Source organism: Aquila chrysaetos, chromosome 19 (assembly GCF_900496995.4).
Source record: "Aquila chrysaetos chrysaetos chromosome 19, bAquChr1.4, whole genome shotgun sequence".
Classification (NCBI taxonomy): Eukaryota; Metazoa; Chordata; class Aves; order Accipitriformes; family Accipitridae; genus Aquila; species Aquila chrysaetos.
In genome coordinates this window covers 27273827-27289496 of record NC_044022.1, presented here as the reverse complement: position 1 = coordinate 27289496, position 15670 = coordinate 27273827, and the positions used below count along the sequence as shown (strand labels likewise).

Genomic DNA, 15670 nt, shown 5'->3' with positions numbered 1-15670 from the left:
AAATTAAACACTGGCACGTTCTGAACACACCGAGTCACGATCCAAAACACTCACTAGCAAATAGCTGGAGTCCATTGCAAAAATAAACAGGGATTATTTTTGGTCCTTCGACCCTTGCCCTGAGCTCCGTGGGTTTCCCAACCAGGGCCGGGACATGGTTAGCAGCACCACTTATCCAATAAGCCGGGGAATAGCCTCAAAACGGAGCCGAGGCCGGCTGGCAGTGCCCTAACCCGGCTCGCCGCCCCCCGCCGGAGCAAACCTGCCCCCAAACCACCGGGGCTGGAGGCTTCAGCGCCGGCCCGGATCCTTTGGGAAGCCGGCGGGAGAGAGGCCTCGGGGAACGCGGGAACGGCTCTGAGGGAACGGGGCGGGGGTGTCCCGGCGGGAGGGCCGCTCTCACCTGCGATGGCGGTCTCGTCCAGGTGGGAGCCGGGGGGCCGTTCCCCCCGCCCCTGCTGCAGGAGGAAGCCGCACAGGACCCACAGGGCCACTCCCGACCGTAAATCCATTTCCGCCTCTGTCTCGCCGCTTCCCCCGCCGCTGTCAGCTCCTCCTCGGCATCGGCCCCCGGCGCCGGGCCCGGTCCTTCACCTCGCCTCGGCTCGGCTCGGCTCCACCGTAACCCCACAGCCAGGCGGGAGCGGGCTGGGCGCTCCGAAGCAGCACCGGCTGCGCTCCGCGGCCCTCACCGGCTGAGGGACGGCGGGTTATTTCCCGGTACTCCGGAACGGGGAACCGCCGCCGGCCCCCGCCCGCCCCCGGATCTGCCCTCCTAGCCCCCCCCTTCCCCCCGCAGTGGTCTTTCCCGGGAGAGCCCCCCCCCCCCCCCCCGCAGCAGTGGTGTCTCCCGGGAGAGCCCTACCTCCCCTCTCCTCAGCAGTGGTCTCTACCGGGACAACCCTGCCACCCCCCCCCAACCTCTCTCCGGTCCGCTCCTTCCCCCACCTTCCTCCTCAGCAGCGGTCTCTCCGGGGACACCCCCCCTCTCCCCCCCCCGCCGCGGTCTCTCCCGGGACAGCCCCGCACACACACACCCCCCCCCCCCAGTAGCGGTGGTCTCTTCCAGGCACCCCCCCGCCGCGCGCCCCGCTGCGCACCGGGCCCTGGCGCCGCCGCCACACGCTCGCTGACAGGGGGCGGAGCCAACCGCCGCCGTGCGAGACCCTCCGCGGGGCGGGACCGCCCCGCGCCGCCGCCCGGCCAATCAGGAGTGGGCAGGTGGCCACGCCCTCCCTCTTCCTCTCCCCCCCTCCCGTCCCTCCCGCCTCCGCCGGGCTCCTCGCGCCCGCCGGTGAGCCGCAGCGGCCTCTGGCGGACACAGGCGGGAATGCCCAGGCTGGGCGCGGGGCGCTGGCGCGGCGCGGAAGCTAAGCAGAGGTGGCTGCGTGTGACGCCTGGATGGGTGACCTCACCGGAGGCAGCCCGCCTCCAGCCCCGGCTTGTCTGTCAGAGCACCCCAACACATCAGAGCATCCCGACTTGTCGGGACAGAGCCGTTTTGATGCCTGAGCGCGTGGTTGCTGGCGGCCAAGCCCGAGCTGCCACGCTCCGCCCCCCCCCCCCCCCCCCCCCCCCCCCCCGAGAGCTGCAACACCCCACCAGGGCCACATGCTCCCGGTGGCATCACCGCTCACCGGTGCTGGACCGGTGCCATCGGCGCCATTGGGGCCCACAGCCACCGGCACCCGGAGCCCACCAGCCCGCGGTGGGGGACGGGAAGGTCAGGGGCTAAAGTTTCTCATGTCCTTTTCCCTCGGCACCGGGGCTGAAAGCAAAGCTCCCTGCAGGGATCGGATCCGGCCCCAGAATAGCTCCGTGGCCACCGGCCTGGAAGCAAAATCCCATCCCGCTCCGGCCCCGCGGCCCCGAGAGAGGTGTCACCCTCACCCCTGGAGCAGGCACCCATCAGCCGGGCAGTGCCCTGCGCTGCCGCCCTGGGATGCAGGATGGGGGGGACGACCAGGCTGCAGGGCTGGCATCGCGTGGGGAGCCCCGGCCACGGCGGGTGCCTGGGATGGAAAAGAGGGCTGGCCACGGAGGTGAGTGGGCAGCATCCCGAGCCACAGGCAGCCGCCAGACTGATTTCCAGGCAGAGGGTTCCCAGTGGAGTCCCAGCCCCAGTCCTCCGTGCTGGTGTGGAGGAAGATCCCAGGTGCGAGCAAGGGGTCCCGCGCCTGCAGAGCCCCCGTGGCTCTGAGATGCCCTGGGATGAAGATGGGGACAGGCACGAACAACCTCACCTCCATGCCCGGGCAGCCGCCTTCCCCCCCATGACACCCTTCTGCCCCAGCGCCAGAGACCCTCATGGGCTGCGGGTGCTGCTGGGGGGACCTGGCCCTTATGGGGACCCCCAGCTTGGGGGACCTGGCCCTTGCAGGGACCCTCACAGCGCCTGGGTCTCCTCTGGCCCTGACCCAGCAGGACAAGGCCGTGCTTTGGAGGGGCTCTGCCCCTGCAGCAGCCCTGGGACCCTACTGTTCCCCCTTGGGGTGCAGCAGGGTGGCCCCAGTTCCCCTCCCCAGGCAGCTGGTCCCCACTTTGCCCTCACCCCATCCCCATCTCTCCCCCCGAAACCCCAGTGGCACCCCGATAGCAGGGGCTGCCATCTCCCCTGCCTGCCATCCCCCCTTGTCTCCCCAGGGAGCCCCGGCCGGCCGGTGTGGGCTCCCCTCTCTCCTTGGCCCCCCATGCAGCCCCCTGCCCCTGACGTAAGACTTCCCCAGAGCTCCCGGCCCCCTGGGCTGGCAGCGGGCTACCCCAGCCTGTCCCTGTCTCCATCCCTGTCCCCATCCCTGTCTCCATCCCTGTCTCCATCTCTGCCATCCAGGACCCCCAGGCACCTCTCGCCCTGCCCCGAGCCCTGGGGCAGCCCTGGGGCAGGGTGAGGGCAGGAGCGGGTGGGTGTCAGGGAGCCGGGGGGGGGGGCTGCAGCACCCTGTTCTGTGGGTGGTCCCGTGGGAACGGGCACAGCTCCAGCACCAGGAGCCGGACACCCCCCCCCCCCGCCTGCTGCAGCGGGTCCTGGGGCTGTGGCCGAGGCGGCCGGGGGTGCTGGGGGTCCCCCTCGGTCCCCCCCTCAACCCGAACCTGCTGCAGCCTCTGCATCAGCCCCCGGCCCTGGAGACGGGGTGGGCTCCCGCGCCCCCTCCCCGCTGCCCGGCTGGCACCCGGAGCCCGCTCCGAGGGGCAGCGGGGGGGGGGGGGGCCGGGGCCGGGGCCGGGGCGATGCCGGGGGGACTCAGGGTGTCCCCCCCCGCGCCGTCCCGGGTACCCCCCGAGGGAAGGCCCCCCCCGGCCCCCCGGGCCGGGCCGAGGAAGGAAGCGGCGGGGCGGGCGGGGGCCGGGCGCGGCGGAGGGAAGTTTCTCCGCGGGACCGCCCGGGACGGCGGGAGGAGGCGGCCGCAGACTTCCTCCTTCTCCTCCTCCTCCTCCTCCTGCTCCTGCTCCTGCTGCTGCTGCTGCTCCTCCGGCCCCGCGCCCGCCGCCCGGAGCCGCCGCGCCATGCCCCGGGGTGAGTGGGGGACCGGGCCGGGGGCCGGGGGTCGGGGGGGGGTGGCCGGGTCCCGCTGCCGGGGCAGGGGCACCCGGCGGCAGCCGGCCAGGGATGGGGGTCCCGCTGCCGGGGCGGGGGGGTGGGTACCGGGTCCGGGTCGGGGTGCGGGTCGGGGCGGCGGGAGGAGCCGCCCGCCGGGGCCGGGGCGGGGGCTGACGGGGGGTAACGGGGGGAAACGGGGGTCCGGGGTGCCGGGGGTGCTGGCCCCCGCCGCCCGGCGGAGCCCGGGAGCGGCCCCCGGGGGGAGCGGGGCCGGCAGCTGCCGGGACAGAGCGGGGACAGGACCGGCCCGGACCGACCCCCTCGGCGCGGCCGCTGCACCGACACGGCCCCCACCGGCACTGCACCCACGGCCGCTGCCCCCACTGCCCCCACTGCACCCACCGCCACTGCACCCACCCCGCACACACCGAACCGCTCACTGCACGAACTGAAAGGCACTGCACAGCGTGCCCCGGCGCTGCACGGGCTGCACTGCACGCCAGAGGGCATTGCACTGCCCGCTGCACTGCATCCTCTGCCCGCTGCACTGCACCCTGTGCCTGCTGCACTGCCCGCTGCACTGCCCCCTCTGCCCGCAGCACTGCCTGCTGCACTGCACCCTGTGCCCACTGCACTGCCCACTGCACCTGCTGCACACTAGGCACCCCACTGCAACACCCAGCACACACACTGCAGGGTTCTGCACCGCACACACTGCACCCACCAAAAGGTACAACACTGCACACTGCGGGACACTGCGCATGCACTGCACCGCACCTCATTGCACACACCCACTGCGCCCACTGCAACACCTGCCCACGGCCCCGTGCTGCACACACCTTGCAACATGCCCGTTACAACACACGCTGCACCTCCCGTGTGCGCTGCAACGCTCGTTGCAACACTGCACGCGCTGCAACACACACGTCACTCACACACGCTATCGCACACCCCAACACAGCGCAACGCTGCAACAGACGTGCTGCAACAAGTGTTCAGCAGACACCACGCGGACACTGCGGTGCACGCTGCAGCCCTGCCACTGCTGTGCCCATCGCACACCACGGTGCACGCTGCAGTGCTCACGCGGCCGTGCGCTCACACACGGCAGCGTGCTGGGAGGTGCAGGGGTGGCACGGTGCAGCAGGGGAGCGCGGTCAGCTCTGCTGTGTGGCAGGGCTGGCCCCGGGGCGGGTGTCTGGCTGTGGTGGGGGTTTGTTGCGGGGCCACCCCAGGCCCCCCCCGTCCGGGCAGATGGTGAGTGTGCCGCAGCCCCGTGACTCTCCTTTTGTGAAACCCACCTGGGCTTGGGGTCACCTCTGGTGAGGCTTTGGGGAGCTCTGCCCTCCCGTCTCCTCCCCTGCCTTCTCCTCCCCTCCTGGTGGGGGGCAGCGGGGGGATGTGCTGGGGGGCAGTGGTGGGATGCGTTGTGCCGTGGGTCGAACACCAGCTCCCGATTTGGCTTGCGCCGCCTCTCGATGCCGTCCCGCTGCCGGCTTGCTGCAGGGCGGGGGCACCCGTGGGTCCCCGAGCGCCGGGGGGAGACATCCCCCCGCGGGAGGGGCACAGTGTGGCCATGGCTCTGTGGGTGGGTGCGTGGGTTGGGGTCCCGCTGGGCTCACTCCTCTTTCCGCGGCGGAAAGAGAAGCTGCCGAAGCGCCGGCAGTGGCACGTGGGGATGTCGTCCAGCCCTGCCGCTGGAGCTGAGCTGCGGTGGATGTTTTTGGCTGGGGTGGGCAGCGGGGCTGGTGCTGGGACCGTGGGGTGCCGGTAGCTGGGAGCATCCGTGGGTGCAGGGGTGTCTCTGGCAATGCCAGGAGGCACCCGAGGCCGGCACACCTCATGGCAGCAGTGGTGCCGGCCAGCGGGTGTAGGTGTGGTGTGTGCCCTGCGTGGCGGGGAGCAGGGGTCGGGCATCCTGCACCCGCGGCTTTGGTTTGACCGTAGAGTCGAGAGGGGCCGAACTGGTCCGGTGCTGGTGTGCTGGGCACCGTGCCTCCACAGTGTGAGCTGTTTTCTCACCCTGAGGCCTGGCCTGGCTGGCTCCATCCACCCACCCACCCACCCACCATCCCTCTGCCCATCCCTCCGTCCATCCCAGGATCCCCCCGATGCAGGCGGCTGTGTCTGACCGGGAGCAGCCCCGGCCGATGTTGGCCCCGTCCCACCACTGGGTTGGGGCAGGGGTTTGCTGGCCAGCGCTGGCTGCGGCTCAGGGGCCACTCGTGCCGGCTTTGGCAGCGCCTCGAGCGGGAGGCCGAGGGTAGGGAGCAGCCGTGACCGTGCCAAGGGGCAGAGCGGGACACGGTGGCGGAGCTCACCGACCTGGAAGGGAAATAAAATGAGGAAATTAGTCACGACGAGCCTGCAGCTGGAAATGAGGAAAAACCAAAATCCTTCGACTCAGCATGGAAGTTATTTTAGCCGTGAGAGCAGGGCCACGGGGCAGAGCGGGGGGTGCCGGTGACAGCACCCCTCAGGACATGTCCCACAGAGCGAGGATCCCGTCTCGGCCGCACCAGCACCGGGTCCCCACCGCAGTCGTGGCAGAAACCGCCCCCGCCCCGCTCCCACGCCGGTGCCGGGCCGGCACACTTGGCCCCACGGGGTCCCTGCTCGGTATTTATAGATTTTATTAGTTTCCTCTTTCTGCCTGCTGAGCCAGTGGCAGTGCTGGGGGGGCCGCGCTGCGCTGCTCTCCCCGCAGAGCAGGAGCGACCCTGGAGATCATGGCAGCTGACCCCCAGCCCTGGGTCGGCCGGGGCTTGTCCGTCTGTCCGGGATGGACACACCGCCCGGCCCGTGAGCGTGGGCAGCGACGTGCTGGCCGCAACCTCTGCTCCCTGCCGGCACCGCGCGGGGTGCCCGGTGTGGGGTGCCCGGTGTGGGGTGCCCGTGGTGGGGAGTGGGGTGCGCAGCGCCTGGCGCACAAGGTGGGGTGCGAGGTGTGCGGCGTGGGGCGCAGCGTGGGCTGCGCGGTGTGCGATGCGGGGGCTGTCGCGCGCGGGACGCCGTGCAGGGCTTGTGGTGCAGGGTGCACCGTGTGTGGTGCATGTGACGTGGGGTGCGTGCGGTGTGGGGTGCAGGGCGCGCGGCGCGCAGCCCGCGCGGCACGCTTTGGTTTGCTTTGGTCAGGTTTAGGTGCCGTGGGGCTGGGGACGGCCAGGCCGGCAGCGGGAGGGGAGCCCGCAGGGGCGGCTGCTCCGCTCCCCCAGCGGAAAAACCCAGCGGGGGGGAATGCCCTGACTGTGAGAGATGGCGAGCGGGTTTTGCTTCCCTTTTCTGCTGAAGAAGAGATGAGTCGCTTTTCCCATCCAGGGGGGTGGCGATGGCGGGGGGCAGAGGTTGCGGTGCGTCACCCACAGACCCGCTCGCCCGCCCGTGCCCTCTCCCCGGCACCCCAAATCCCGGCCGAGCGGTGCGGAGGGTGGCCAGGGTCCCACTGGGGTGAGGGGTGCTGAGCCCCAGGGCCAGGCACCGTGGAGACCCCTCAGTGCTCCAACCCTTCCTCTTCCTCCTCCAGTTCCCCTCCTGTGGGGCCAGGGCGTCGGGCTGGGGGGGGGGCAGGCGCCTCCGGTGCCCCACGCGGGCTGTGCCCCTCGGCCCCACGAGGCTGCCCGTGCCCCGGCATCTCTGGGGGGGGCACACCAGGGGCTGCATTCGCCCGGTGTCCCCAGGTGCCGCAGGGCAGTGGCCGGGCTGTCCGGTGGCCGTGGGCTGCGGGACCCTCGGGTGCCGCAGCTCTGGGATGCTGCGGGGACCACGGGCGACCTCCGGCTCCTGCCCGGCACCGCGGGGATGCCACCGTGCAACCCCCAGCCCCGTCCCGGCCCCCGTTCGGCACGGTTCCCACCTCCCCTCCTGTCACCTTGCAGTGGGGGGGCAGGGAGGGCCAGGGGGGTCAGAGCCCATGTGGCTGTGGGTCAGGGACACGGGTGGCCCCGCAACACCCCTCATCCTCCCCGGGCAGCCGAGGGAGGGTTGGGGCTTTGGCTGCTGCAGGGGCTCTCATCCACACCAAGCCCCCTCCTCGGCGAGCGGTTTGCCCCGTGCACGCAGGTAGCACGGCCGTGCCTGCGGGTCCCCTCGTCGTGCCACCACCCGCGGCACCGCACCCGGAGTCGGTGGTGCCCGTGGTGCCAGCGATGGCGAGAGCAAAAACGGTCCTGCGCGAGCGCCCGGATCCTGCCACGGCCCCGCCACGGGCAGCGCGTACGCCCACGTTTGCTGCTTGCCGGCGGCAAGCCTCGGGCCGCGCTGGGGTTTCACAGCCCCAGGGGCCCTGGGTCGTGGAGAAGCGGCCCACTGCCCACTCCCTGCTCCTCCTCTCCTCCGTTTCCCCATAGCAGTGATGCTCTCATGGGCACGAGCATTTCCACTTGCACCCTGTCCCCTTCCTTAGCAACCCCGCTGACTCAGCCCGGGCCTTTCCCGAGATGCGGATGGATGCCTGCTGGGTGCCAGCTCACCCCGGGGTGCCCGCAGCCCCACGGCCGGTTTGGGGGTGCAGGGTTTGAGCTCGGCGTGACCAGCGCACGCCGTGTCCCGCTGCGGGACTGTCCCGGGGCCGTGGCTGGTGCTCAGGGGCCGCCCCGCTGCCCGAGGGATGGGGAGCTGCAGGCAGGGGACGCCGCTCCGTCCCCGTGCCCTGGGACGGCCGCCCCTCGCACCCCACTTCTGGCCGCAGCGGCTTCCCCGCGTCCCCCGCCGGGGCCGGCTCCCGCCCATCTGTTCTGCTGCCGACATTGTCCTTGGGTTCCGGTGGCTCTTCCCACCCCTCCGGGTATTTACAGACAGCGACCGGCTCTGGCTGCATCTCCTCCGGCCGCTCTGCCGACGGGGTGTCCCCAGGACCCCAGTACTCCCTGGGGTGCCCCCAGCAGCCTCTCAGGGCAGTAAACTGCCCCCATGCCCCCCTGATCTGGGCTCCAGGGCTCCTGCGGGACCCCTCTCACTCCCACCTCAGCTGGGTGACCCTTGCTGGGACCTGCTGCCCCGGCCCCAGCCCGGCGGGGGTGCCCCCGTGTCACACCACCAGCCAGTTGGTCCTGGCAGCGGGGGGACCCCAGCCTGGGGGACAGCGGGGACCCTCCACCAAGCCCCACCGTGGGCTGCAGGATGACTGCCCAGCATGCAAATAGCTATGGGGACCTTGGGGTGCCCGTGGGCCATGGGGACAGCGGGACCTTGGGGGTGCCGGGGGCTGCACGCCTCGTTAGGGGCTTGTGGGGCACCCTCAGGTGCCGCGATGTCCTGCTCTGGGATGCTGTCCCCTGCCCTCCCCATCTATCGCATCCCACGCCACCTTGCACCCCCAGCTGGGTCCCCCCCAGTGACATCCCTGCAGAGGGGACACTGCACCCGCCCATTACAGCTCCCACACCCCTGGGTTTGGGTGGTTTTAAACCCGCCGCACGCTCCCCCCGCCCAGCTGAGCCCGGTGCCGCTTGGTGCACCTCCCACCCTGCCCCGTGGGGTCCATGGGGACACAGCTGCTCCCCAAGGCCCCGTAGGGGGGACGGTTTTGCAAAGAAAACCAAAGGCTGGCATTTAGAAATAACGTTGGATTTTTTTTTTCACAAAACAAAACCCAGTTTGGGTTTATTTCGGCTGGAGAGCGGCTGGCTCCAGCTCCTGGCAACCCAGCGCCTGCTGGCCTTCAGCTTGGGAAGAGAAGAGAATTTAAATCTAAAATGTGAACCAAAATGGCTTTCCAGGAAAATTCTTGGTTTTGCCATCTCTTCTTCAACCTGATCTCATCAGAAAAGGAAAAAAAATCTGCTGCAGCGCTGCCAGCTGCCCTGGAGGGGCCAAGGGGGAGCGGGATGAGCGGGGTGCCTGTGCCCCCCAAACCTCACGGACAATGGGGGGGAAAAAGGTTGAAACCAGGTCAGATAGGTCCAAACTGGGTCAAGTAGGTCCCAACCAGCTCAGCCAGGTCCCATCCACGGGGCGATGGGGGTGGCTTCATCCCACTCTGGGGGCTGCCCCGGGGTACCCCCCCCCAGCGCCGGGAGCCCTGGGCAAAGAGCCAGGGTGGCTGCGGGACGGAGGGGGCCACGGGTGCCATGTACGTCCTGTGGCCCCACTGTGTCTGCATGGTCCCGCCAGTCCCACCAGTCCCTGGCAGCTGGGGGTGAGCAGGGCGACCAGGGCTGGGCACTGGTGCAGGGGTGTTTTGGGCGCGATGCAGCCAGGCAGGGACCGGGGGTGCTGGGGGGGGGATGGCAGACAAGGAGCTGGCGGCAGCACCTGATGAGAAATGAGGGTGTGTTGGGCATCCCAGGCAGTTAGTGCTTGGCCTGACCCCCCACGGGCAGGCGGGACCCCCGGGGGTTCCCTCCCGAGCGCTGTATGGTGACAGCACGGGGCAGCGGGGTGGCAGATACAGCCCCCGTGGAGGTTGCCCATCCCTGGAGATGGCCCAGTGTGGCCACGGAGGGAGCTCGGTCTCCCATCGCCCTGCTCCTGCTCCCGCTCCCGTTGCCCTGATCCAGTTCCTTCTCCCACTGTCCTGCTCCCCCCCACCCACTCTGCTCCTGCTCCCCCTGATCCTGTACCCATCGCCTCGTCCCCATCTCCCTGCTCCTGTCCCCATCTCCCTGTCCCCATCATCTCCCTGCTCCTGTCCCCATCATCACCCTGCTCCTGTCCCCATCATCACCCTGCTCCTGTCCCCATCATCACCCTGCTCCTGTCCCCATCATCTCCCTGCTCCTGTCCCCATCATCACCCTGCTCCTGTCCCCATCTCCCTGCTCCTGTCCCCATCATCACCCTGCTCCTGTCCCCATCACCCTGCTCCTGTCCCCATCATCACCCTGCTCCTGTCCCCATCTCCCTGCTCCTGTCCCCATCATCACCCTGCTCCTGTCCCCATCACCCTGCTCCTGTCCCCATCATCACCCTGCTCCTGTCCCCATCATCACCCTGCTCCTGTCCCCATCACCCTGCTCCTGTCCCCATCATCACCCTGCTCCTGTCCCCATCATCACCCTGCTCCTGTCCCCATCACCCTGCTCCTGTCCCCATCATCACCCTGCTCCTGTCCCCATCATCACCCTGCTCCTGTCCCCATCACCCCTCACCCTGCTCCTGTCCCATCATCACCCTGCTCCTGTCCCCATCATCACCCTGCTCCTGTCCCCATCTCCCTGCTCCTGTCCCCATCATCACCCTGCTCCTGTCCCCATCACCCTGCTCCTGTCCCCATCATCACCCTGCTCCTGTCCCCATCACCCTGCTCCTGTCCCCATCTCCCTGCTCCTGCTCCCTCTGCTCCTGCACCCATTGCCCTGATCCTGCTCCCACCCCTCTGCCTGCTGCTGCCTGCACCGTCGCTGAGCCCCCCCCCCAGGCCCTGGGGGACCCCAGTCGGTACAGCCTGGCATGAGGAAACCCTCCGGGCTGCATTTGCGACCAAAGCGGGGAGAAAAATCGAGGCCAAAGGGGCCGGGTATTTATTTGTGACCCGCCCGGGATCCCACGCTGTGCGAGCAGCCCCGGCGCGGCCGGCAGGCTTCCTGCTGCGGGCAGGCGCTGCCTGCGGGGGGGGGGGGGGGGGGGGATAGAGGGGGGCTGCCTGCCACGGCCCCGGTGCTGCGGCCCCCCCGTTCACGAGCTGAAGACCCAGGGATCCCCCCCCGACCCTCCGCCGTGGAAGCACTTTTGCAGTGGGGAAACTGAGGCAGTGGCTTCAGCGGCGTTCCGGCCGCCCCCCCCCTCGGCTCGTCCTGCCTGTACACGGGGGTGCAGCGGTGCAGGCAGGGAGCCAGGCAGGGCGGGGGTCACGTCGCACCAGGTCCCGCTGCAGGCAGGAAGCCGGGTGTCAGGGCGGGAAGAGGAAGAGCGACTTCCCCATCCGAGGGGGAAGGGGAAGGGTCCGGCTGGGGGGGGGGCCACGGCCCCTTCACCCTTCCCCAGAGCCCCACAGCCCCGGGGGGCTCTGGGGAAGAGGGTCGTGTGTCCCCCCCCCCCAGCCCGGGGCTCTGCGCCGATGCGGCATCCCCGGCTCCTCCGCCCCGGCACCTCCGCTGCCGCCCCGTCGCTGCAGCACGCGAGCCGCTGCCCCGGCCGAGATAACCCTCCCGACGGGATGAATCCCGGATCCCGGCGGGGAAAGGGGATGCCGGCCTCAGCCCGACCCCACGGGTGGGCAACCTCTCGCCGCGGCACCGCACGGTGCCCCCGCGCCTCGGCTGGGCTGGGCTCGGCAGCGCTCGGCTCCAGCCTGCCGCAGGAAGGGGAGCAGGATGCGGCCCTTAATGGCAATTGCAGAGGGAACCTGAGGAAGGCAAACAGGGAAACGCGCTGGGCTCGGGGATAAACACAGCTGCCGGAGCAGACGTCAGCCCCGAGGGGCCGTGCCAGCGGCCGCTCTCCGTCCTGGCCGTGGCACCAGCCCGGCCTCTGCCCCGCCAGGGCCAGCACCACTTGGCGTGTGTGGCACCGGGCGCCGGGGCTGGGGCACACGGCAGCAGCCTGCACAGTCCCACAGCCCAAATCTGCCCCTGGCTGCGTGCCCTGCTGCCCTCCATCCTCCTACCGGGATGGAGGCACGGCACAGCGTGGCATTGCACGGGGTGCTGCAGCAGCCCGGCTGTCCTGGCAGCACCGTCCTGGGGACGATGCTGTCCCCGTGCATGCCAGCCACGGTGGCACACACTTTTGTCCTGGATCAGGGGGTGCGGTTCCCCATCGGGGGGTCTCTGCGCTGCTGCGGACCGCGGGGGCTGCACGGGGGGACGTGCCTGGCTGGGAAGCTCACCCGGACTGCGGGATGGAGGGTGAACCGAGCGTGACCTGCCCCTCTGCACCCTGCGGCCTCGGGTGTCCGAGCAGGGGGACCACGGTGACCCCAGCCCCAACATGTCTCCCTCCCCTGACCCTCTCCCCTCCCCACAGGCTGCTGAAGGGGGACGCGAAGGACGCCGAGCCGCGGGGATGCAGAGCATCAAGTGCGTGGTGGTGGGCGACGGGGCGGTGGGGAAGACCTGCCTGCTCATCTGCTACACCACCAACGCCTTCCCCAAGGAGTACATCCCCACCGTCTTTGACAACTACAGCGCCCAGAACACGGTGGATGGCAGGACTATTAACTTAAACCTGTGGGACACGGCCGGCCAGGAGGAGTACGACCGCCTCCGGACGCTTTCCTACCCCCAGACCAACGTCTTCATCATCTGCTTCTCCATCGCCAGCCCGCCCTCCTACGAGAACGTCAAGCACAAGTGGTACCCGGAGGTGTGCCACCACTGCCCCAGCGTGCCCATCCTCCTCGTCGGCACCAAGAAGGATCTGAGAAACAACCCTGAGACCATGAAGCGGCTCAAAGAGCAGAACCAGGCGCCCATCACCACGCAGCAAGGCATCAGCCTCTCCAAGCAGATCCGCGCCGTCAAGTACCTGGAGTGCTCGGCGCTCAACCAGGAGGGCATCAAGGATGTCTTCACCGAGGCGGTGAGGGCCGTGCTCAACCCTGTCCCGGCCAAGCCCAAGAAGCCCTGCGTCCTTTTGTGACGGGGCTGCTGGCGACCAGCGAGAGACGATCCTGCCCCTGCCCTGCTGCCCCCTGAGACACTGCCTGGCACCACCAAAACCCCCCTGCCCACCCCGGTGCCTCCCCGAGCCTCGCTGCCCCCCCCCAGGGATGGCGGGACCGGGGCCGCCAGCCCAAAGCCACCAGCTTTAATAATATAGACCTTGTTTGCACTAACTGGCTGTCCGCCCCGGGGGGCTGCAGGGCTCCCCCAGCCCTGCGGGACCCCCACCCCGGCCCTGGCTGTCAGCGTTCGCTTTTGGGTGACACCTCTCTGGTCCCAGCACAGACCAACGTTTCCTGAGAAGGGGATGCTCGGGGTGGCCGAACCTCCCTCCTGCCCTGAGCACCCCATGAGGACCCGCCACCCCCATCCCCTGCACCTGCGGGGCTGCGGGGGGGGGGCACAAGGGGAGGCCCCCAGCCCCTCTGTGCCAGCCCTGGCGCTCGGCCACCTCCGAGCATCCTGCTGCCCCGGCACTGGCATGGCCCCATCCTGCCAACGGGGTCCCGGCGGCTGTGCCGGGGGTATCCTGGGCCGGCGTTTGGGGTGAGCCCAGCCCGGCACAGCATCGCCGGCTCTCCGGGGCCAGCGCCGGGGAAGTCCAGCCCTGGCGAGAGCGGAGTCGGAGCTGCCGATGGGCTCTGCCGGAGGAGAGTGTTCCTGCACCATGGGGTGCCGGGGCTCCACGGGGCAGTGGGACTCGCCTGTAACCAGCCGCTCCCCGAGTTGCTTCTCCTGAAATAAAGAGACCTGCCCAGGCTCCCCGTCTCCTGTGCTCTCCCGCGTGCGCCTGCCTTCCCCAAGCACGGGGAAACCCCGGGGGGGACATGGGTGCCCCCACCCCAAGATGGACCGGGATCCCTTGCCCTGCCACGGCCAAGCCGAGGGCGTTCACGGCAGTGCCGCTGCCTGCCGGGGGTCTCTGGCCAGGGGAAGCTCGGGGTGCCCCTGCCACGGCCAGCCCCGACCCCCGGCTACCCCCACGACCGCTCGGGGCCGGCGCTGAACTCGGGCTTGGGGACATTGCAAGGGATAGGAACGGGGACACCGCAGAGGCTGCGCGTGGGGACGTCGCAGGGGTGGGCGCAGGAGGCTGCAGGAGCGAGGTTCTCCCCCTGGGAGCCCTCCAGCCCCCCCAGCTCCGGCTCTGCCCTGTCCCGCCCCGCTCCGCAGCTGCAGGCGGAGGCCAGAACCCCGCGTCCCCCTGCCCGGGGGCTGGGGCGTCCTGGGGGACCTCGGGTCCCGCGGCCGAGTGCCGAGGCTGACGATGGCGGCGGCGAGGGACCGGCAGCAGCCCCGGCTGCTCGGCCACGCTCGCCACCCCCTTGCCAGCCCCGGCGGGCTGCCGGCACGTGCTGGCCGGCGGCCGGATCCGGCGAGGCCTGGCAGGGCCCCCGCTGCCGCGGTCTTGGGCCCCTCGCCTGGCCCCGGGTCCTTCCTGCAGGAAGGGCAGAGACCCGGCACCCGCCACAAGCCGCCTTTGTTCCCTGCTGCCATTTCCCGGCCAAAGCCAGGGAGCCGGCGTGGGCGACGGTGCCGCGAGGCAGGGTGGCTCCGGCCACATCCCATCCCCATCCCCGTCCCCGTCCCACGGCCTCCCGGGGGCCAGCGTAAAGCGTGGCCCCCCCCCCGGACCCCCAGCCTGGGAACCTGCGGCGCCGGCACGGCCCCGGCTCGTCCCCGGGGGGCTGCGCGCCGGTGGGCTTGCAGGTCCCGGCTGCACTGAATCCCGCTCCCTCCATGGGGGATCCCCACGGCCATGTCCTGCTCCCACTGCGTGGTCCCGTGAGGGTTGTATCCTGCTCCCACCGCAGCAGCAAGAGCTGACCTTCATCCCTGCTATTGTCCAGAGGGGGCTGTTCTGGGGGAGGGGGTCCCTCCTTTGGGGCCAGAGCTGCAGGTGGGGTCACAGGCGCCCGAGGGAGGGGCTGTGCCACCCCACAAGCTCCCACGGGCAGGGTGGACGGCAGAGCCGTGGGTGCCATGGTGTGGGGCTGTACAGGGCAGAGCTGGGAGCCCCCCTCCCTTGCCGGGATGCCCTGCGCTGTCGGGGGCACCCTCGGTACACCCGGGGTGCCACAGCAGGGATGCCCCCGTGCCCGGGACAGGAGCTGGCCGGAGGTCTCCTGCCAGGGCAACCAACACAGACCCCCATCCTCAGGACTGGCAGGGTGCAGGCAGGGGCTGCAGCCCCCGCGGGGGGGCGAGGTGCCACCCCGGTGGGGTATACGGCAGAGGAGTGGGTGCTGGGATGAGGTGGGGACCCCGGGGTGGGATGCCGAGAGAGAGGCAGCGGGATGCAGCCCTGCCCTGGCCCCGGAGCGGCGGGATGAGCTCATGGCTGTTCTCCTCCCAGCTGCAATGAGGTCAGGGCCCCGCCACGGCCCCACCGCCCCGGCAGGAGCCCCCAGCACAGGGCAGAGGGAAACCGAGGCCCGAGGCAGCTCCCCTGCCCCCTGCTCAGCCCCAGCACCGTGCCCTGTACACCAGCTGCGTCCGCCCCAGCCCTCCTGGCCCCGGGCTCCGCTCCCCGGGGCTGCACTGGCCGCTGGCCCCCGCAGCCAACTCGGTGGCCCCCGGGGCTGGGTGGG

General features: G+C 70.5%; 2 protein-coding genes across 15 annotated transcripts in view; one reads left to right on the top strand and one right to left on the bottom strand.

Annotated features, from left to right (window-relative positions):
- Nucleotides 1–1205, bottom strand: part of STIM1 (stromal interaction molecule 1) — a 104229-nt gene extending 103024 nt beyond the window's left edge. For 3 of the 14 annotated variants that reach the window (XM_030042729.2, XM_030042727.2, XM_041118439.1), the window contains exon 1: nt 404–767. In XM_030042729.2, the coding sequence (XP_029898589.1) occupies nt 404–512 (109 nt within the window). In that variant the 5' untranslated portion in view covers nt 513–767. Of the gene's footprint in view, nt 1–403; nt 770–948; nt 966–1100 lie in introns of those variants that run through there. The other 11 variants (XM_041118435.1, XM_030042722.2, XM_030042730.2 and 8 more) reach the window with 9 other exon arrangements.
- A 2214-nt stretch (nt 1206–3419) lies between these two features.
- Nucleotides 3420–13839, top strand: RHOG (ras homolog family member G). Its single transcript, XM_030042592.2, has 2 exons — nt 3420–3514; nt 12442–13839. The coding sequence occupies exon 2, from the start codon at nt 12481–12483 to the stop codon at nt 13054–13056; it is 576 nt and encodes a 191-aa protein (XP_029898452.1). The 5' UTR covers nt 3420–3514; nt 12442–12480; the 3' UTR covers nt 13057–13839.
- The last annotated feature ends 1831 nt before the right edge of the window (nt 13840–15670 follow it).

Coding starts and splice junctions, on each gene's coding strand:
- RHOG (XM_030042592.2), top strand. CDS start 12,481: ATGCAGAGCATCAAGTGCGTGGTGGTGGGCGACGGGGCGGTGGGGAAG.